We start from the raw sequence: 22,612 nt of genomic DNA on the forward strand, positions 1-22,612 counted from the left end.
CAAACATTCTGGCCTACTATTTCAAGCACATTCATGAAAAAGGACTAAGTAATGCGTTGCCCCGAGTACTTCCTGTTGAAATGCTACTGTTTAACAAAAATAGACTAAAAATCATGGTTCTGTTTAACAAACACCAAACACATTGCGAACATCACAAGCCAACCAATGTTTCAAGATTTCTTTGACTGAACAAGAATCCCAAATTTTCCAAATCGTAATTGTAACAGGTCAATCATTTAGGCTACAGTACCTGTATTGTGCGTGAAAGTAAAGGCAGTGAGTGTTGTGCATGTGTGAGAGGCGAGGGCAAAAGGTGCTCCGATGCTTCTGGTTTTCTTTTCTTCTTCAACTGACATGCACACAATACGAGTTGAATGTGTAACGTCAGTACTCCTTTAAGACTAAGAAGTCATCACGCTAAACGACTACAAAAACCACAAGCTGTGCTCCTAAAACCACATTGCTCCGTATTATTATTCTCTTCAGTTGCACAATTGTCAGGATTAACAAAACATAAATCCTCACACTTGTCGAGAGGGGCCGCAGCTATTATATCATTGATGGGAGAAAAGTCAATTTGAAATCAGCAGTGAAAGTGCACGCAACTGCAAGCATACGTAATGCCAGCATTTCCCGGACTTCAAAAAACTCTGCAGCAAAGAATTCAAATTCTAGCCATGTCAAAGACTAGAATTATAATTCTAGTTCAAGAATTCTAGACACCTGTTCAATCGGGCCAACAGACTTAACACGTTTCGCAGGCGGGTTAGTGAAGAAAGATCACCCATTTGATGCAACAAATTACCGAGTGTGACAGACGCAGTACCCCATTCATCAACGGCATTTTCCTAGGAATACGATGCAATGTGCAATGGTCTCAAAGGTCTCTAACCAGAACCAAAAAATATTCTGTAATCATCGCACACAGGTAGACAGACACACATCTGTAGCCCACTAACATAGGTGCCAATTATAGTGTGCACAGTAACTTGTAAATGGATTAATGTGCACCCTGACTCCTTGATAGTGTCTTATTAACAAAGTGGTCCATGAAAAGCCCAAACATTGATAATGTTATAGCCATCACCCCAATATTTTGGCTGCCTCTCTCAACATTGCCTGCAAAATTAGCTCGAAATGCAAGAAATAAAATAAATATATATAGAGAGAAACAAGACAAGTGATAAGAGCGTACAGAAAATGCAGAAGAGAGATCATTCAAATATAAAGCCAGGGGCCGCAATTTCAAATAATCAATTCATTTTTCATTCTTTCTGCGTTTTGTTGTTGGCTCCAACGCGGGTTGGAAGCCAGCATTATCGCTGGGACAGGCCACTCACCACGACGCCTGATAAGAAAGAAAGAATGGTAAATGAAGTGGAACATTGCAAAGTACGGGCCCGGAGCTCGAGGCACCACGAATGTTGCAAATTGCAGGCCCGGAACACTAGTAAATGTTTTCAGATAAAAGCTGCAACACAAGCTCGCCTCACGAAATACTGCAACAGCTTTTACATCAGCTGAAATGCAGCGTTAGCAAATACGTAAAAGGTATGTCGCATAGTAGGTCAGAAGGAAGTATTCCCTAAAGCTTCCCTCATGAAATAAAACAAAAACAACGGGCAAAAAGTAGCCTCAAGTGGGCTACTCAAGTCGGAGTAGAATTTGCACAGTAGTCACAAACAATGCTCAATGATCAGCAGCTACATGTAGCAGCTGGAGCTGCAAAACTGTAAGTACAAGTGTACAAACGCATGGCACACGTTTTATCATGACGCAAACTTCGGAACTTTGCCTCACACAAGATAAAGCAGAGAGACTGCTGAGATACCACACGCACACATGCACACACAAGCAAGCATTACTGTGGCTGAAGATCAAGGAGTTTTCAAGAATATGAATTTCGGCAACAAGGCCAGCTTTCAAGAAATCCAATGCAACGCAAAGTTTCATTAGCACCATGTCTATGATGTACTTGACAAGAAATGAGGGAGTGCAGTTATCTCTCGGTAGCCATGCCATGTACGCTTGCCAAGGGAGATAGCCATACGCCACGGCCTCGAAGGTGCAGCACATCAGACGCAAACGAGTACACATCCCCCCTTGCTTTAGCGGAGCACATCGCACAATGTAGGAACAGACTCCACACCTGTTGTCAGAGTTTAGCAGCAACTTATGCTTAAGCACACAACCGACATAACATTGCCAGCCACACTTAACACCTGTTCACAGTTGTGTAACAAATGAGCCACTCGCACAATCATCTATGAGACAAAATGCTTCGCAAGCCAACTGTTAAGTTGAAAGAACATTTACACGTATGCATTTATGCTGCACCATTCTTGTAACACTCTGTTTACAGTAACCTGTTTTGCAACATCCAGATTAGCAATGTGGTAAATGTACTGGTAAGGTACGACAGTGCTCAAGGTGATGAAGGTGTCACAGCAACAAACAAGAACAAAGTGAGGCTGCAACCAAGGCAGCGATAAAAGATTTGTTCACGACTTTCGTCTGTAAACTGTCACTTGTTAGCGCGTAGGTGCAAAGTTTGATGCAGAGCGCTTACGACAAACCACTTCGCTTAAATTCAAAGTGCTCTCGCAGGTCACCAGCTTACATACAGTAGGAGCATGCTTTCAAACAACATCCTGGCTTTGGTAATGGTTTCGGCATTCTGCAACATTGTACAATGGCTATAACGCAACGTGTCTTACCGCCTTTAAGAGTAAACCACTGAGGTAATTACTTTGTCGTCTCAGCTTTTTATGTATGACATGATGATGGTTGGCACTATAGTTACACTCATCACTTTAGGTTAAAAATAGAAGCTTGCAAACTTGACAAGACGGAAGTCTACAGATCTGATAGCCATTTTTCAAAACAAGTGGCTAGCCTGGAAAGAAAAAAAGCTGAGGAATATTGCCTGCATTCCCCTACTGAAAAGGATTCGTACGGATTCTCATAATTCCACATTCTCCGCATTACCCACACGTAAATGGCAGGACTCTCGATGTTTTCCGTGAGAATAGTTCAGAAGACACAGGAGCCATGAGAATGCGCACAGGTTTTTTTTTTTTCTTTTAATAGGGTTGGTCCACTGTCGGCGTAGAAATGCAGGGCTAGTCAGAGTTGAGTCGTTTCAGTCATTTCTAAAACCTAGATGAACCAGAAAGCCCAACATTTCCGTGTTAGCCATTACGATTGAGCAGCGATAAATGCAATAATAAAAAAAAGAAAGCCACCTTGTTATAAAAACACAATCTGTCATCAAAGCTTGCAGAAGTCATGCATCGTACGTAGGTGCTATCGACAAAGCTGTGTTCTTGTCAGAGCAAGGACAAACGCAGCAATATGTGCACTGCAAGAATAACCCCATACACGAGGCCATTCGTAAAAAAAAAAAAAAAAAAAAAAGAAAGCATGAGAATAAACTTGGAGAGCCATGCCCTGCAGGGCTCCGCATAGAGTCGTCATGACATCGCCAACGATTCACACAGCACGCAATGCCATTTGTTTGTCCGGAAAGCCCATCAAGGCAGGAACAAGGGTTGACGAGAGAGACACGCCAGGCAGCACTCTCTAGCAATCCACATGGTATGTGTTTGACAGACGATGAGGACAACTAAAGGAGTCTTTACGCACCTTTGGAGGGGCGCAGGAGTGTTGGAAACGATGGGTACGGACAGGTGACCTCAGCCTCTGAAAAGTGGGGATGAGGCTGGCGGGAGGGGGAGTAGTGTTGACACACATAAGAATTATGGACAAGGTCAAGAAAAAAAAAAAAAAAAAGAAGCTGTTGTGATCAAGTGTGATGGGAATATACAGAGGATGAGTTCACCTTGCTCTCTGATGGAAGGCCGAGGGACCACATGTCAAAGATGACAAACAATGTTGAGGAGATAAGTGCGGCTGCAAGTTAATGTGATGGGAATGTCCAGGGCAAGTTGACTTAACCTCATGGGAGAAGGACAGGGTGGTGTGGTGTTGGGGGCATCGCACATCAGCACCGACACAAATCTAGAAACTGCTTCTGCGAGCACGATGGGAATGTTGAGGGCAGCCGGAAAGGGGGAGGCATCACACATCGACGACGACAGACAACGTTGAGGAGAACGTGCTGCCATGACCGAGTGTGACAGGAATGTCCAGTGCGACAACTTCGACGCACATGGGACGATGGCGATGGCGGACGACGCGGGAGGAAGGGGTCAGACGAGGTCGCCGCGTCATGACAACGCGGTGGCGTTCTTCGAAAGTCACCAAAAGCAAGTCGTCCAGGCATCATAAGTCTGGGAATCGGTTGCGGTCCTCCGCGTAATTTGTGGGGATCTCAAAAAGTGCATCATCTATGTTGTCCCGAAACTCGAAATCCTGGAACGTGATCCGGGCAGTCACCGTAGGTAGAATTGGTATATCTGCACATAAACAGTTCGGAAAGATATCAGTGAACAAGACTTCTATGCACAACAAGCTTCACATTATGTACGTGGCCCTGTACAGTCGACAACAAAGGAGACACAGTTGTATTTTCTTACCTGGTGGTTTTGCTATGAGAAACCTTACTTTACACTTTAAGATGAAAACTATGCAGCTGCACATGCTAACATATTTTTGCTGCTGCCTGAAATACTCGCACTTCATCATGGTACAGGATGTACTCAAGGTCATCTGCTTAAATAGTCGAATTTCATAAACCATAGGAACCTTGTCAAGTTTTTCTTCAAAAAGCTAAGTGGAAAAGTGCTGTTTTGGATTAAATAACAGTCTTTTGCACGACTTCACTAGCCGTCTGGCCACCAAGACACGGGGAAAAAAAAAGAAAGTGTCATATTTGCTGTTGTATAGCAGACATGTAAATTTCACAAGCGATGCGCCAACATGCATTATTACTGTCTTGGACACAAAATTAGCAGGTCTGTACTCAATTTTAGTGCTGTACTTGAAAAAGATACAATATGTACTGTGTTTTTTTTTTTCCATGAACGTGAAGTCAAATGGTGCATCCACAGTAGGTGCAACTGTTGACTTTCACCGACCGGGACCGCAGCGCTGTACATACTGAACTTGAAGACATTGCGGTGGAATTTATTCGCAAGCACTGTGCACAATAACTACCCACTGAGGGTGGGGATGGGATGTCTCGTTGGCCACCGCAGTCTGCAAACAAGACACAAGAAACCTGAACCTGCTAGTGACGGGTGTTAAGACTATCAAAACGAGTGAATGGCCGGCAGTCACGCAAGGGTGCCCGCAGCGATCGCCAGCGTGCATCGTTGCCATCGATCGCCAACACGCAATGCCTAGTCCTGTATAACAAGTGCCTTGAGTATCCCCGATGATGTGCTGTGGGATGTCATACATGACTAGCGGTCGTGCCTGGACAACAATTCTAACAGCTAACGCGTAGTTTTCACCTCGGATGATGAATGAGTGTATTGGTTGAATAAAGTATGCTCTGTAGTTACTGAATTGAGGAATATTTTTTATTTCAATTTTATTCATCTCAATGCAAGGGGTCAAACAATATTCTGAACTGACCTTTATTCCAGTTTTACGGCCCTCAAGGACAATGGTTGTACAACATTGTAAGTCAGCACATTTGCCAGATTCTAACGATCACTTTTTCTTTTTTTTTCTTTAAAAAAAAAAAGATGTTGGAATACTGCCTGTGTCTTACGATCAGATGCAAAGCAGAAACATCATTTGCGGAGTTCACAACAGCTTACTATCAGAGCTATAGTAAGATGGCAACAGAACTTTCCACGTAGGTTGGCAAGGATGATGTGCAACTTTTAATTTTAATGTTCATTCTAAGAGGAGCTACTTTACATCTGAAGATTGCGGGGACAAAGTCCCTTCACATATTTTTGTCATTCAAGAGATTTAAAAGCAGTGCCAGATGAACTGGCTAAATTATCAGTCAAGGCACAGGCCCCCATTCTGCTTGCAATGTTTACAGAATTGTTCAAGAAATGTGGATTTATCAAAAGCATTGAACCACACTGGTAAGGTATGCTGTGGTCCATAGACAATATTAAAGAGCTGTCTGACAGTAGCAACAATTGACATTAAGTACGAATAAATTTACACTTCGGGATGGTAAATACCACAGATTGCATCTTCTTCCAAGTGTGAAAATCAGAGGCATATTATCTTTTGTTATAAAATCAGACTGTGTGTATGATTTGGTCAGCACATTATTCTTACTTTGAACCAATAAAAACTGGGTATGTGTTAGCTCCAAGGGCCCTTTAGATAGAATTAGGTAAACATGGAACATTAATTCATCTATGAAACAAACAAGAAATATTACCTATTTTAACAGGAAAACCAGGAGGTAGCTTCATCTGTACAAACTCCCGAAGCTTGTTGAAGTGTTTGAATGGCGCTATCACTTCCAGCACATTTAGGAGGCTGCCAAAAGTGTTTGAAAAAAAATAGACAAGTCAATGCACTGGATACAACATTTTTCATAAACAGCCACTTCCACAAACCATAGCCAAAAATTATCAGTCACAATAAGGGGAAATGGAATTAGGAAGCATCTCGGAATCATGCAATAGTCATTAATGCAGCAAGAACGCAGCCAAACCTAGAGAAACTCAATCGGTACTCACGAATTTACAGTGAGGGGGAAATGTTGACTCTGAAATGAGAAAGAAAAATTCATTACTATCATCATTATCAAACCTTTATTATCAATAAATATACATCACAAGTTCTTGCCAGAGCCCTGACTAATAGGACAAATAAATGAAGAATATATAGTATAAGGAATCAAAAAGAATAAAGAAAAGCCACTACTAAGACAAGCTTTAGGAGGGGAGCTCCTTTCTAAATACATGGGAAAGGCAAAATCGTTTTCCTCGTAAACCACTGCACTGATTTTCATGACATTTGTGGCACTTAAAAAAAATTATAACCCAGCAACTCTGGGAGGCAGATTTTCAATTTATGCTATCAATTCATTATTAAATTCTTGAAGATTGTAAGGTTTCAGAAAAAATTATCAAGTTTGCAACTGTGTAACTCGGCAGCCCATAACAATATCATGATTCTATAAAATCTACTTAGCTATATATCTAAAGTGTACAAAATTTATGTATTATGCACCACTCTAAAGTATACTAGTACTAATGTTCGAGTACAACTTTTGAAAACCCTTGTAGGCATTGCAACTACTTCCTTTAAGCTGTAAATTCATGTATATCACAATTGTCTGTTCGAGATGCTCTAACATATGCAGTTTAAGGAACTGTAATATCTGTTTTTGACGCAGAGTTACGAAATTGTAAACTTCATTCATACATATTTCTTTTGTAATGAATTTCTGGCACTACGTTTTCTAAATTTGAGCTATTAAATCAAAATTCTGCTTTCTAGACTAACTATAATTTTACTTTCTCTGTAAAATGCAACCAATCTCATTTGAATGGGTCCAGCATTGTCTCATAAAAGCCTTTCTGAATTTTACATGTAAATTCAATGCTAGTTGCAACGAACCGTGATACTCCAACGAAAAAAGCCCATTATATCCAAAGTTTATTCTATGGAAAATTAGGGTCACGGTATGATGTGAAATTGCCAAACTTCGCTTGCAAAGAAAACTTACAAGGTGCACGAATCTGAGGACACCTAAGCACTTCTTACGAGTTGTGAATGCGAAAGCATTAATCTACAATTGAGCGCCGCTGTGTGGTTCTTTTGAGTTTTGCACTGCAAGTAATGTACGATAGCAGTACGTGCTGCCCGAGCCAGTAAGCAGCAGCAGTCTGCAGTGACAACTGCTCATGCCACTGACGTCCTGCGCGACGTGAGACCAAGGAAGCAGCAGTGGCCACCAAGGCCGGCTGCTAAGCAAGGCAGCTAAGTGCAGTATGGGTGAGAGAGGGAGATACAGACCCCGCACCGACTTTCGAGAGCAAGAACAAGGGTGACATGGCATCGCAGCAATGCCCTCTCCCCTCACACAACACCTGGCAAGCCAGCGGAGCAGAAGGTACAGCAGACAATGGGAATTTAGGCGCTGTTTCGCTGCCACAGACTGCTTTTGCATTAAAAAAAAATACATGCAGTTCTGTTTCAACCCTCTGTAACACCATCCCTTTCCAGTGTTTCGTTACCTAGTGTTTTGTTCCACTATTTCACTGACATGTGGAAATGATTGTTTTTTTTATAGGTCTAGGAAAAACATTATTTACCATTACAAATAATATTCAAGCACACATTGCAGCATAGTATACTATGCACAATGAAATGCTCTTTCCAAAGACATATGTAGCTAAACAAAAAAAATGTATTAGGTAAAAAACAAATTCTAGAAAGTGTCATTTTTGTTGCCAGTTGATTAAAACAACAATAAAAAACATGATATCTACAAAAATATTAATATCAAAGGAAATTCAGAATATACATTTCAAAGATAAATAACAGAGGAACAGTGTTTGAATAATGCTTAGTACACTGCTGTTCTTCGAAACAAAAGATAAACTAAAACCAGTTCATCGCTCATGCCATGTGATGAAGCAGTTCCTGGATGTTGTGAAGCATAGGTGCGCTCTGCGCATTTCCCACAAAACATCTGGTTTTTGTTCAACATTGCGGTCCTCGTAACCCATTTTGCAGTTCCGCCTTTTCGGCATCTTCTAAGGATGGTCCAATGAGAAGCCCCAGGAATGTACTTCACCAGTTCGTCTAGAGTCATGCACCTCTTCCGGGACCAATCACTCTCAGCCTAGCTGGGCAACTACAAGATTATGCATCATATATCTGTTAGGTTTATGCAGACTGTCTTTATCACCTGTGCAGAGAAGAGTAGAAAGAAATTCCACGCCATTGTAAACTGTCTTGCGCTTATCTGTAGTGCTGGGTCAAGATGTGCTACGGGTGGCCTTGGCATGAATAGAAGTTTCTTTGCTGCCAATGGCAGCACATCATAACCAAGTAAAGTATGCGAAGTACGTCATAACCTAGCGAAGTATGTGACCTACTCGTGACACCTGTGGCAGAAAGGATCTTCCACATCCACCACCAAGGTTTGTGAGCGGTGGTGCTGGCTATCACTCCCAGGGTTAGTTCTAGTAGCAACACATAAATACCCTACAATGTGGATGGGGAAATGGCGCCGCAGTAGCTAAAATGGCAGAGCATCGCACGCGTTATCTGAAAGACGTCGGATCGTTCTCTATCTGCGGCAAGTTCTTCTTTTACCCACTTCATTTATCCATTAATCTATAATTTCTTTATTTCAATTAGTCAGAAGTAATTTCCCCTGTAATGTCCTTGGTGTCTTTGTTTGTTGGCTTTTTATATTATTAATAAAAATCGGGCCCCTCAGTTAACCCTCTTCTCATAACCCTGGAGTAATGTCACTCATAAAACAACGGTGTGACGACGACTCCATGACTACTATGGTACGACGATGATGGCATGATGAGTCAGATGACAAAGGTAGAACGACGACGATGGAACGGCTGCGACGGCATCACGATGATGGTATGATGAAAACTCCATGATGACGATGGCATGACACACACATGTGGGGACACGGGGCGTCGACTGTATGACGACAACAGTGCGATGTCTGCATTGCGAACACAGCGTGAAAATGATAGCATGACGATAACTGCATGGCGAGAGTTCGATGACGAAGCTAGAGCGACGACAATGGAACAACTATGATGGCATCCCGACAGCGATGAGTGCATGACGGCTGTATGACGACGATGGTGTGATGACAGCCTGACAAGAGTGGGATAAAAAAGCTGGAATGACGGTGCAATGACCACGACAGCATCACGACCAAGTAGCTTGTGGCCCAAGCTGTTAGATAAATTAGGTTACTGGGTTGGTGTAGAAGGCTTGACAATGACACAACGAGAATCAGATCATAAAGCCAGAATGACGACAATAGAACCACCACAATGGCATCACGACCAAGGCCTAAGGTGGCAGACAACCTGGGTCACTTGGTCGGTCTAATGGGCTAGACAGATAGGTAGGCAGGCTCAAAATAGCTGAAGTAGGCAAAGAATGTTAACTGCATTAAAGAGATTATTCCCATCAACGAAAGTGGAGGGGGCAGTCCTGCAGTAAGGCAAACTGAGGAGTACAATGCCATACAGTGAGTGTTGCAAAAGATGCCAAACTGACTCTTTGAATTAAGCGCTTCTCTTGGAAATCTATGGGAACTTGTTCTCCCGTCTCATCCCATTCAGTGCAGAATCAAGACTCAGTTTTCAGTGGCACGGTCACAGTATACCAGACACCAATCAGCGGGGTGTGGTACCACAAGACTGCCACATCAAGTTTTGGTGACATGAATAGACTCCTTTTTCTCAACTAAAGCCATGCTGCTCTTGGTGCACATTTTGAACTGGTCACAATAAAATGTAACGTAACCAATTATGTTGCACTCTCGATGAATTGATGCACAACAGTATTAACTAATGGTTTGACAGCTGTCCGATAAAGAAATAAAAGCACGACGATAATTTTCGGTCAATGCCCCTTGAAAGCCCATACTACACATACGCTGCCACCTCTACGTGTCTTGCACTTGCCGCACCTTGCGGAAACGCAGTTTGCACCTACAGTTTGCACCTACAAGAGACATGCACCAGTACGCGTTCGCTCCTGGCTAGATGCCTTGGCAGACATTGCTTCATGTTGAAAAATTAACAGTGGTTCAAAATCCGCAATATGGATTTACCTACTATCCATTGGTCAAGCTGGTACAGAACAAACCAAGCCCGCACCAAGCAGCATGGCCAGACTGGAGCACACGAGTGCGAGCATGCATCCCAGCTCGGCCATGCACATAGCAAACAATGGCCTATATGCATTACAGTTCCATGTAGTTGCATCTGCTGCATGGCGTAGATGCCATGGCTGCCGCGAGGTACCACGACCAGCCCTCTCATCGTAGTGACACTTGGATAACCACATGCTCTTACTGGGTGACCTGGGTGACGTGGCTCCAGGCTAATGGCAACCCGAGCCAGCCCAAGCAGCCATATTTGCCTTGAACAGATATCCAAGCTTACAACGCGCTTCGACGCGCACAAACTGTGTCGCACTATCCGCACATGCGAAGGCAAGTAAACGAAAAACTTGCGCACGCAGACAACTCTATGAGTGGTGTGGGCTTAGCATGGTACTTTGAAGTCATGAACAGCATGCAAGTATGAGCAAGACACAGTGTTCTTGACCAAAAAGGAGTAAGCGCAGAATGCTATAGAAAGGAATTGCATGAGAGATATATGGTGATTACAGTTAAGGAACAAAATCAGCTGGGGAAGGGGGTGGAGTGGAACACTTTTGAGTGGAAGCGCTATGAAGACGCCATTAAATTTACCTGCGGATTGTTCAGATGGCAGTCTGATTACAGACAGTTTATTAAGCTGCCTTACACCGAGCCTTGCACTGGGTTTCCTTGTATTTTGTTGGCAACACTTTAGCTGACATAATGGAATTGGAAACCCATGAATTTCAATCCAACTGGGCTCGCACTATTCCTAGACTCCATCCATCAACTGGAGATGCAACACTTCGATAATGCTCCTCGGCGTTTCCTACTTTACAACGAGCAAAGAAAAAGCATCAAAATATCCCATTTCATTCTTTTCATCTGCAGAACACATTTTTATTAAATCCCTTTTCAGGGAAGCTCATCTGCTTTCATTCACACAGAAAATTTTTAGAATCTAATGTTGGCAAAGTAACATTTCTTTTTACACACTCACCATGGCCAAGGTGGCCTTGAAAACTTTGGTAGTTGTCTTGCTGACTGGTGTTCGCCCCAGAATGGGCGGGTTTCCCGGTGTAGCCGAGATGTAATCTTCAAACGTGACGTCTCTTTGTGGAGGCGGAGGTAGTGACTTTCTCCGCTGCGGCTGCAGGTGGCATCACAAGGAAGAGTTCGTCAGTAATTTACTAAAATTAAAATCAATTTCTGGGGTTTTATGTGAAAAAAAATAATTCTATATGACTGAGGCACACCATAGTAGGGGACTCCAAATTCATGTTTCCCACCTAGGGTTCTTTAGCGTGCACCCCATGTACGGTAAACGGCCGTATTTGCATTTCGACGCCATCAAAATGAGGCTGCTGTGGTCGGCACTTGAAACGATGGCGCAGGGCTTATCAGCGCAATGCACTATGCCCCCCCTACGGGTATTAAATAAAAAAATAAACTGTGGCACAATTCAACAGCTGCACTGAAATCCATATCAATTCTTAGACTTAAATAGTCCCCACAAGGTTTCCTTGGAGTACTGCCTTATACTCCTCCTCCTCCTTGTGCATAAATAAAAACACTGCTAAGGAAGGAAGTTGCTGCCCTGATAAAGACAAGTTTCCTTGTCAGAACGTGGGCTCCAGCAACATTTTATTGCAATAGCAACTATATGGACACTCTAAAGGCGTAATTATAGTCCGACGTTATCGGCACATGAGCGAGCGTCGATTACAGCCAGTCACGCTATGCTGCTTGCATTGCGCCAGCCAAAATGCCATCCCTTCTATACTTCGACATGCGCGGCATCTGCTGCTTTCCTTGGAGCATGCACTTCCAATGGGCGAAAACGCATGATAATTCGAACACGCAAGCATTTGCGATGGTTAATTCAAACATACTGCACTGTGACAATGCTCTCAGTAGCGCACCAAATCATGCGGCAGTGCCTCCGACAAGCATTCCTCTTACCCCGCCATCGAGCTTAGGAGAGAACGCTCAACACCGCGTGCAAAGAAAAAAGAGCGTGGCAGAAACTTGTGCGCAGGCATGTGCAGGCTCGTATTACTGATTAATTCTGTTAGTGACGGGTATCCTGTACAGTCAACGACCGATTTTCCCGAGCCCCAATTTCTCAGACATTCCCAATAATTCAGGTGCTTTCACGGCACCACCATGTGTCCCATGGAGTCAATGTATAGGAAAGTCTGAAATTTCGGACGCCAAAAACCTTCGCCGTTCGATTCTCCAGACTTTCTGCCATGACTGCAGGTGCGAAGCGGCATTAATCGAAGCCACCACCACCGCCATTTTGATTACCCCACCACCTTGAGCTGGCACTCTCGCATGCACTCTCGTAGCAACACAGCGGCAAGGCTAGGCCTAGCTACTTCAACGTTCGCTACCAAGCGCCTTGCTGTTGAGCGCCGTGTTTTTCATTGAAACAATTCGCCACTGTTAGCAATGGCTCCTACTCCACCTTTGTAAGCCTCGCCAATGGTTTTGAGGTGTGGAAAGCATGGCATGTTGCATAATGTCGGTTCCCGAAAATCAGCTTCGCCCCAATACAGAAGTGTTACGCGGTGACGCATACCAAAAATTAGAAGGGGCAATTGTTACGGGACATGGTATGTTTCCTTTAATTATACACGTGTGCACCCGCAGTCTCTTATCACAGTATGAGCACTGATACGCATAATAACTGATTGTAATTTGTAAATACTTCCAGCTCATATGTTAACTCAGTGCACGACAAGTCCTCCATTCAATTAGCTTCCTTTAATTCAAACTTCTTTTAATTCGAACAAACTTTCAGGGCCCCTTCAAGTTCGAATTATAGAGACTCGACTGTACCATGTCTAAATTTTTTAATTTTCAAGATTAAAATTTTGCAACATCATTAGCAACATATTGTCAATAACTTTTTATATATAGCATCTGTATATAAAGCCTGCTAATGTGCAATTTGTTGCACTTCAAAAAAACATCCAGCGGCAAAGGAGTAAAATGATGCTGAAGAACAAAAATCATTTTAGACAAGTATTCTTTCAAAGCTATTTCCCGTAACATTGCATAAGACGTTGATTATTAGAGAAAAAAAAATATGACCACCAAACTTCCACTTTACGAACTTCAATCCAAACCGCCATCACTCGCATGTCAGTGTGACATCGTAGATTCGTCATGTTTTGAACCCATAACGTCATGGTGCGAGAACTTCAAGATGGCAGTGCCAACTGTTTTTGTTTTTGCATGTTTTGCGGCTCACCGGACCTCCTCTCAGGGTTGAGCGAGAGAAGGCCTGGTGGCCTGGTGACTTACCTGCAACGCCCTGTCACTAACGGCAACATAAAACAGCCATATCCTCCACCAACATCTCTTTCAAGATTATCCTACTACCACCACAATGCTCTGCCGTCACCTACGATCAGCACGTGAAATTGACAGGGGCAGCTTTAAATATTTCAGATGCTAAAAGCGCGTTCATAATTGTCACAACCCAAGCCAAGCATGTCCAAAACAGTTATAGTTAAAACGACGCAGATGAACAGTTCACAGAAACAAGGTAAGGGTCAAACTGGTCACCTGTAATACTGGGCACAATAATAAATGGATAGACGGCTGGGTCATTGCTGCTCCTAATCAGTATAATAACAATCCTCCTAGAGGCAACGAGATCAAGTGCAGAACACAATTCTATGCAGTGATTGGCCTAGATCTGGTGACACACCTCTGCATTTTCTAGGACCGTCGCATTGCCTCTCGTAAAGCTCTCGATTATTGCCCTGTTCTTGTGAAGATCTTCCTCGGTGAGGTGCTCCCTCCTGCAAATGAAAACACAAAAGTCACACAACATGGCAACATGAACTTAAGTACGAATCAAGCTAGTCACATATTAAATCACAGATGAACAAGTGCCCACAGCTTCACAACTTATCTGGTCAATTGCCGTTTCAATTGATTAGTGACTCTAGTGCGTCCCAGTCACTTCTGATGACCATACATGCGACCAGCAGTGTAACTTCCACTTTCGCTACTGCACTGTCTTTGCAACTGTCATCTCGACCTCTAACGAGATGCACGGTATGCTAATGCAAATTCCTCTACTTTTCTTACGTGACATGAAAGAAATGCACACAAACCTTTTTCGAGACTCGAATGTTAGGCCATTGATGCTGTAGAAATCTGCTCGAAACTTCCCGACCATCTCCTGCAAAACAAAACGTTCCACGGTACCTATCGTAACACATCAAAAGCCGCAATACAAACACAGCTCTACACCTGGGTCACTGCTTTCAAAGCAGTGAAAAGTGTGCAATTATAGTACAGTGACTAACATTTTCAACCTGCAGTTACACACATTCAAGTTATGGTAATTTGTCTTTAGGCATAAGAAAACATTTAGCACACTCCCACCTCCTCATGTCCATCTTACCCACATAACGATTGTGCAATAGTGAGAGTCTTAATTACAGCAGCTACAACTGCACAGGGCATGGGCACTTCGTTACAGGCATCACCTAATGGTGAAAGAAGTGTTGGCACATCAATCCAATTGCTCTTCTTTTACTTCAGGGAGTCTGTACACGCGGTCCTACTGTGCAATTTTGTTCGTCAGCAGCTCTCAGCACCGCAAAGTTAAAAATAGATTCAAGCAAATTAAATGTACAGAAACAGGCAAGGCGGACGTAGAATCCTGAAGGAGAAAAATTGGCATCCACCCGAGAAAACCTTCGTACAGCCCCCTCACCTCCCAGAGGTCATTTAATCACTGCACAAGCATATTCAACCCGAGAAAACCTTTGTACAGCTCAGGAGGCCTACGCCCCCACCCCCCCTCCCAGAGGTCACTTAATCATTGCACAAGCATATTCAATTTTTCGATTATTTTGCCTCAGTGCTGTTGTTTTTAAAGTTCCTCTTAGCTCAGTTGGCAGAGCTAATGCCCCAGTCAGGAAGGAATTCTGGGTTCAATCTGCAGACCAGGACAAAAACTTTCAACTACGCAGTTTTCCTTGTGAAGAATCAGTTTTATTTTTCCTAATGCACCTGCAGACCTGTGAACATTAAATTTTGTGAAATCCACAGGACACCAAAAAGAAAAAGGGGGGGGGGGGATAGCAAGCATTCATTTAAAAACTTGTCCTGAACAAGCGCCTTCTATACTAACATGTTTCATTACTGCCATGGCCATGGATCTCTAGATAATTGAAAGCAGTTGTTTATGATTTACAAGCTTCTCAATTGTCCAGACATCTAATTAGTAACAGTACTATTACATGTATGTGTCGATGTATACAGTCAAACCTTGATATAACGAACAATATAACAAAATTCTCAATATAATGAAGTACTTAACTTGTGACAACCTTTTGTACATTGAACATCATAGAACCTCATGTACATAGAACCTCAATGTAACCAAATGTGCTTGTATTTGATTTCAATATAACTAAATTTCACTGCCGCCGCAAAGGAATGCAGAGACAATAAATGGATAAGAAAATTCTACGGCCCCTTTCCGTGTAAAAAATATTGATCAGCGACTGTACTTACTTGCACAAAAGGTCGAATTTCAGTAGAATGAAATTTCAATATAAGGAAACAAATTGCCAATTTTACCGACTTTGTCATATCGAGGTTTAACTGTATAGCCTGATTGCCTCTTTTACCAAATGGACCAGATGCTGTCTTCACAAAATATTTCATGTTCGATTTGATATTTGGTGGTCACATTTTATTAGAAAATTTTACTATTCGCACATCTCTATGCACCTAAACCTCGTTCATAAACGCTGAGACATACATACCCGCCAACTCACTCAAGCTTTCCACAAAGTTAATGCATTTGTGCTCGTTTCACTATATTACGAATGTTGCGTAAGTTTTACACAGACTAAATTCTGTTTGTCCGAAAATTTCACTCGACGGTCCCTGAGCCTTCCATTGGAAGTCTTCTGGTGGTAAACTGATCCAAGAGGGGTGTATGCTTGCATTGAGCAAATGTATGCAGGCACGTTCCCGAAGCAGGCAATATCGGCGGCACCAGCCTCCGAAAATGTGACAGTGATCTAAAAGCAATGCGTTGTTTGTCAGTATATTTGTTGGGCGAATACTGTCGCTGTTTGTGCTCCAAGCCCAGAGGTAACCACACAGTGGACTCTCTTTAAATGGAAACTCAAGGAACCAGGGAAATTGGTTCCGTTTATCGGGAGTTCCATTTACTGAGAGACTAAGCTGAATGCAATTACATGAATACAATACCAAACAACCATGAGGATGGTGCTCCGTTTTAAGAGGCAGTTCCATTTAAGCGATTTCCGTTTATCAAGATTCCATTGTATTTAATAAAGTGGGTACACGTACAGTGTTGTGTTGGCAGAAGGCGAGAAGTGTGACATTACAGCACCGCACACTGTTTTAAAGGGATGCAAACGTGACCAGACTGGTCAAACAATAAAACCTAACAAATTACAAATTAGTTCATATGCAACATAAAAGTGAGCCATTCTTATTGAGTGACTGGAAATTTAGAAGCAGAATTTATCTGCACTGTGCGTTCACTCAAGAACTGGTACGCCTGCGCAACAACCACAGCTATTTTGTAGCAGAATCCTTCAAAATAGGGTTGTAACGTTCATTGTTCTGTGTCCCTTAACAGTTCAGTAAGTGTTTTTATCTCATATATTCGTAAGAGATGAATATTTGACAACTTCAAATAGTGAATCTTTGAATCGAATACAAGTCAAACAGCAAGGACTGTTCAAGCGATATTTGAAATTTTGGATACAGTAAAACCTCGTTAAACCGTACCCGCTTAAACAGTAGTTTCGGTTTAAAAGTAGTAAAGTCAATTCCCCGACTCAGCGGCCATTGAACATAATGTATTTTGTATCCGCATAAACCGTACCAGCTTATTGCGTACGCATCGGTTAAAACGTAGCGTTTCCACTTTTCGTCACGCAAACACGGTGGTGCATCGTCTTCACCGGGCGGTCCGGCAGAACAACAAGCCTCAGAGATCGGTACAACGGCCTTCAAGCGCCCTGTGCGTTTGCACGTGAAGCCGCATCAACATCAACATCATTTCGACTCCGAGCGAGAGAGCGTTATGGCGTCGTGCAAGCGAGGACTCGCGTCAATTCGAAGCTCGGATAAAAAAGACGCCGGGTGCTCAGCATAGAAGAAAAATTAGACATCGTCCGTGCTATCGAACGTGACACGAAGAAGTCGGCGCTGGCTCGCGACATGGATCTGCTGTTGACTACAATGTGTGGCATTTGGAATGCGAAGTTGCTCGGCAGCGCTGCTGCGACCGCGAAGAGATGTCGGCTACGAGGTTCGACTTTTCGCCATCGTTGCCTCTGTTGTTGCCGAAGTGTCGACTAGCGACAGTGATGAGGACGACACGGAAAGCGACAGCACGGGCGATTCAGGCCCGACAGTGGCAGAAGCTGCGCGTTACGTCAGCCTCGCGAATGCAATCGTCGCAACTAAAGCGGCGGTGACGCGTGGATGTAGGGGCTTTAGTCGCAACGAGAACAGGGGCGCGATAACGTAACTATTCCAAACGAAAAATTTTCCGAACTCCGGCACCTGGCAATGAAAAAGGCGCCCCGGGACTTATGCAGCACTAGTGCGCGCGTGCACGGAGAATACGTAACGCCAACGAGGAATCTGCCGTGCGAGTGTTTGCCGAGAGGAGGGGGCTGGCTGAGAAGCTGGCACGCAGCTTGAGTAAGTTTGAGGCTGCTGTCGTCGTGCTAGGCCGCCGCGTCATCAAACGAAATAACACATATCGCGCGAAATGAATAAATACTGCATGTTTTTTCCCCTTTCATCGCACTCTCTCTGAGTTCCGTTTTCGACAGGTAAGTGGGCGATCTCATGCTATTTCGGTTAAACAGCACTACCGTTTAGTACGTACTTTTTCCGAGCTCCGGCCGACTACGGTTTAACGAGGTTTCACTGTATTTGCATAACCCCTACATTTATGCATACAGCAACCTTCTGTTTCCTAAAATCAGATTTCATATAATCCCTCGGTTTAATTAATCAAAAGTTTGACAACATTTCATCTTGTCAGGTTAAATGTCAAAAGGAAACAAGGCAAAGCTGTCGAAATAAAAGGACGCAGGTGTTTCAATTCGTTAAGCCTGTTTCACATGCAAGCGACTATGCCGCAGCAGTGACGGGAACTGCACGGCACCACGAGTTTTCATTTTACATGAACCCTTCTTGCACGATGCTTGTCACTGTGATGGGAATCTCGAGGAAGGAGTGTCCGCAATGGGTGCTCAAAGAAAGCATGTGCAAGCAGAGGAACGTTTTATGTTCTCCAAAAGGTGGTGCAGAAACTCCCTATTTCAGCAAGTGTGAGATGCAGGTTTTCTTGCTCAAAGAGTAACATAAGTGCTCTGCATTTTTAAGTAAAAATACACTGTGCTGATTCCCATTTACTTTGGTTTTAGTTCTTGTCTTAAGGCCTCCTCCTACTATAAGCTCCATACTGTAATTTGGCATGACATGCGTCTGTTACTGGTTCTTGTTCTCGTACGCAGCCTGTGCACAGTCTAGACCACAAAGGTGAAAACAGCCTGGTGAGCAGGAATGGGCGGCTTCTAACCAATCTTTCCTCCCCCCTTCCCCACAGAGCCTTCGAGCAGAACAACAGCGATCTCTTGGGTTTATAAAACTGGGATGACCTTTCAGTGAACAAACACGAAACCAAACTACAAGCACACGTACCCACAGTTAAAAACAGCTGCGTGCATTATCAAGCATAATTTGCTATACTTAGGTTCATTATAATCAGGCTTGACAACAGTGTGCCCAGCAGGTTTTTAAGATGCGTACGATTTGCACGACGGTGAAAAAAAAATGCAAGCATTGGAGCACAAGAGTAAAGCTGAAGCGAGTACATTGTGCCACTCACGGTTTTGTCCTCCCGCATCAGCCAGCCGGACTGTGCCCTCTGGAAGGTCACAGTCTTGGTTGAGATCTGGCCGGCCACAATGTCACTGCTCATTAGTATGTCCACCTCATCTTCAATCTCGGTTTCTGTATCCTGCACAAGGGCGTCAACTCATTCCTTACCATGGAAAAAAAAAGCTCTTTTTGAAGGCGTTAGTACAACATTCTTATTGAACTCACCAAAAGGTTTACCATAACATGTTAATATCAATGGAATGCTCATGAAATGCATGTTCCAAAGATATAAATTTCTAACACAAATTTCAGGGTGTAATGCATAATTTGTGAAAAAAAAAAAACTACTGATAGCTACAGAAAATCTTTACAATGTAGCGCTGACAACATAAAAAAGAAAATCCAAGGAAGCCTAAGCACTTCTTATGAGTTGTGAACGCAGAAGCACCAACGTCCAATTGAACGCGGCTGAGCGGTCCTTCGAGTTCTGTGCTTCGGCTAATATGCCATAGCGGTACGTGCTCCCCAAGCCAGCAAGCAGCAGCCTGCGGTGCCAACACCGCATGCCACCGACGTCCTGCATGATGAGAGACCAAGGGAGCAGCAGCGGCCACCAAGGCTGGCAGGGGCACACAGCAGCTAAGCCCAGTGGGGGTGAGAGAGAGAGGGAGACACAAACCGCACGCCAGCTTCTGAGCACAACAACGAGAGTTACGTGGCGGCGCGGCGATGCCCTCTCCCCTCACGCAACACTTGGCGTGCTGCTGCAGCAGCAGATGGCCTCTTTCGCCCACTCTGCTCCATTGAGGTGCACTCGTGATGTGGCATCACAGTCGATGGCAATGCAGATTTAGGTGCCGTTTCGCTGTTACAGACGAGACACTCAAACTTTTTCATTCAGTGGGCCATTTGACGCTTTCACATCATTAAAATAAAATAATATTCAGGGATATACTTAATGCTTTTACTTCGGTTTCCAACAGCTGATGAAGGTTTCAATGTTCTTGCTCATAAGTGACGTGTGTTACAAAAAATGTTGGTTCCCCAGCAGAAATTGCCCGTTCCAGATAGGTGGCACAAATACTGGGCAAAATGTCACATTATCATCAAAACAAATTAATCCTGCCAGAAGGCAGTAAACGAAACTCGCTGCCAAACAGCTGGCAAGTGTCCAGGTTGGGTTGGCAGGTTCCCACTGTCCAATTGAAATTTAATGATCTGACATCATCTTCAAACTTACTGCGACTAGCAGCATCCTAACAATCCTTTGAATACACAACGTAATTGCAAGACCGCTGTCGTCCAGAGCCCAGCTACAGGAGCGCACGCCATATGGTGACAATCACAAGGCACACACCACTTCTTAATAATCACGTCCCCCAACGAGGGCAAGGAAATAACTTGCAAAATGAAAGTCTGCACCTTGGGACTACATTGTGGCCGGTAAAGGAACCATGGAGAACCCTTAAAATCGGCACTCATGAGTTGCCCATGACCCATGTTCAATGGCCGTGGTAAGGAAAGAATTAAATGCAGAGGCATTTTATGTCTCTAAGTATCTGGCTGAGAAGTAGTGAATGCTGGGCATGCTGGTATTCCACACTCAATAAAGAATGGTGCAAAAACACAGGGATGAGAAGGAAAACATCTGCACTCGTTCCTGTGTTTTCACACCATTCTTTCTTGAATAAGTATCTAGCCAACATTTCTGTCATAGTCTACAACGGAAGTTACGCCTTAGTTGCCACACTCATGAATCGGTGACGAGAAGTTAACCCTTTCCTTACCATGTCTGAAAGAATGGCGCTACCCCCCCCCCCCCCACCCACCACTCCATTTTACCATTTTCCAGATACATATTTGAAACATGTATGCCAGGGCATAATATACATAATTTCAGAAATACTAACTTTACTGAACTTTTAAAGGCAATGCTTACAGGTTTAGACTGAAATAAATAGAAGGAAAAGAAAAAATATTTTCAGATATACAATATGTTTCTAGCTCAAATGTCTGTAGAACATGAGAGTTTTAACGTTCTAGCTCATCAGGAACACGAGCTAGAAGAAACGTTTTCTGCCTAGTGACAACTGCCTTTTTCTGGTAGGTGCCACAAATTTAGTCAAAACATCACACACTATCCGTTTCAGGTGCATTTTACACAATTGTGCATGCTAGCATAGTGTATCAAAAGCAAATGCAGCAATCAAATTAATGATACTCATAATGGCTCGCTTACATCTTGGGAACACTACTGATTGGGCCTGTGCTAGAAGCTTGAATTATATATACAGTCGCGGACCGACAATTCGGACATGGTTGATTACTCAGGAGGCTCTGCGGCATCACCAATGGCCCAATAGACCACATGTATAAGGATGACCAATATTTTGGGCCCCTTACAGTGCGTCGCATGATAATTCGGACTCTGACTGCACGGCCGTGTCCTAACTTCACCGAACTTGAGCAGAACTAGAGATACTGTTGTTATCATGGACTGTCAGGCCAAAGGCGAGCGTATGTGCATGCAACAACGTGTTGACAAATTTCAACCGTATTCTCAGAAAATCACTTTTGAAGATACTTTCACTTTCCTCACACTTCAAATGGCTAGCAACGAACACGTCAACGGGTGGCAGCGCTTCCACAATGTGATAAGGTAGCGTGCTTAGTACTGTGCCAAGAATCCCATAAAGGAGTCTTGCGCTAGTCACAAGAAATTGAAGGCATCCCCCAAAGTGACGATACGAGACTACGACACATCTTTTTTTGGCCATTTAATTAAGGACTAAGGTGTCACTTGTTTTCTGGCGAATCCAGTATTTCATACTTTCGTTTATTCGGACTTTACGGCCATCCTCGTCGAGTCTGAATTATCAGTCGGCGACTGTAAAGAGTTGTAAAACAAGTTGGAAGGCAGATGGCTACGTATTTGCTCTCTGTCTC

The 22,612-nt window shown here is 43.5% G+C and overlaps 1 protein-coding gene across 3 annotated transcripts in view; it reads right to left on the reverse strand.

Moving 5' to 3' along the window:
• Positions 1-444: 444 nt before the first annotated feature.
• Positions 445-22,612, reverse strand: part of LOC126518003 (ankyrin repeat domain-containing protein 13C) — a 33,837-nt gene continuing 11,669 nt past the window's right edge. Inside the window, exons 7-14 of one of the 3 annotated variants that reach the window (XR_007596327.3) lie at positions 19,674-19,805; positions 14,881-14,948; positions 14,469-14,562; positions 11,748-11,897; positions 6,621-6,649; positions 6,317-6,417; positions 3,842-4,418; positions 445-3,721 (exon numbers count right to left, since the gene is read on the reverse strand). Coding sequence is in view for 1 of the 3 variants with exons in the window: in XM_050167843.3 (XP_050023800.1) it covers positions 4,285-4,418; positions 6,317-6,417; positions 6,621-6,649; positions 11,748-11,897; positions 14,469-14,562; positions 14,881-14,948; positions 19,674-19,805 (708 nt within the window). In the remaining 2 variants the exon portion in view is untranslated. Of the gene's footprint in view, positions 4,419-6,316; positions 6,418-6,620; positions 6,650-11,747; positions 11,898-14,468; positions 14,563-14,880; positions 14,949-19,673; positions 19,806-22,612 lie in introns of all 3 variants that reach the window. The other 2 variants (XR_008609651.2, XM_050167843.3) reach the window with 2 other exon arrangements.

This window comes from Dermacentor andersoni, chromosome 11, assembly GCF_023375885.2.
Source record: "Dermacentor andersoni chromosome 11, qqDerAnde1_hic_scaffold, whole genome shotgun sequence".
Classification (NCBI taxonomy): Eukaryota; Metazoa; Arthropoda; class Arachnida; order Ixodida; family Ixodidae; genus Dermacentor; species Dermacentor andersoni.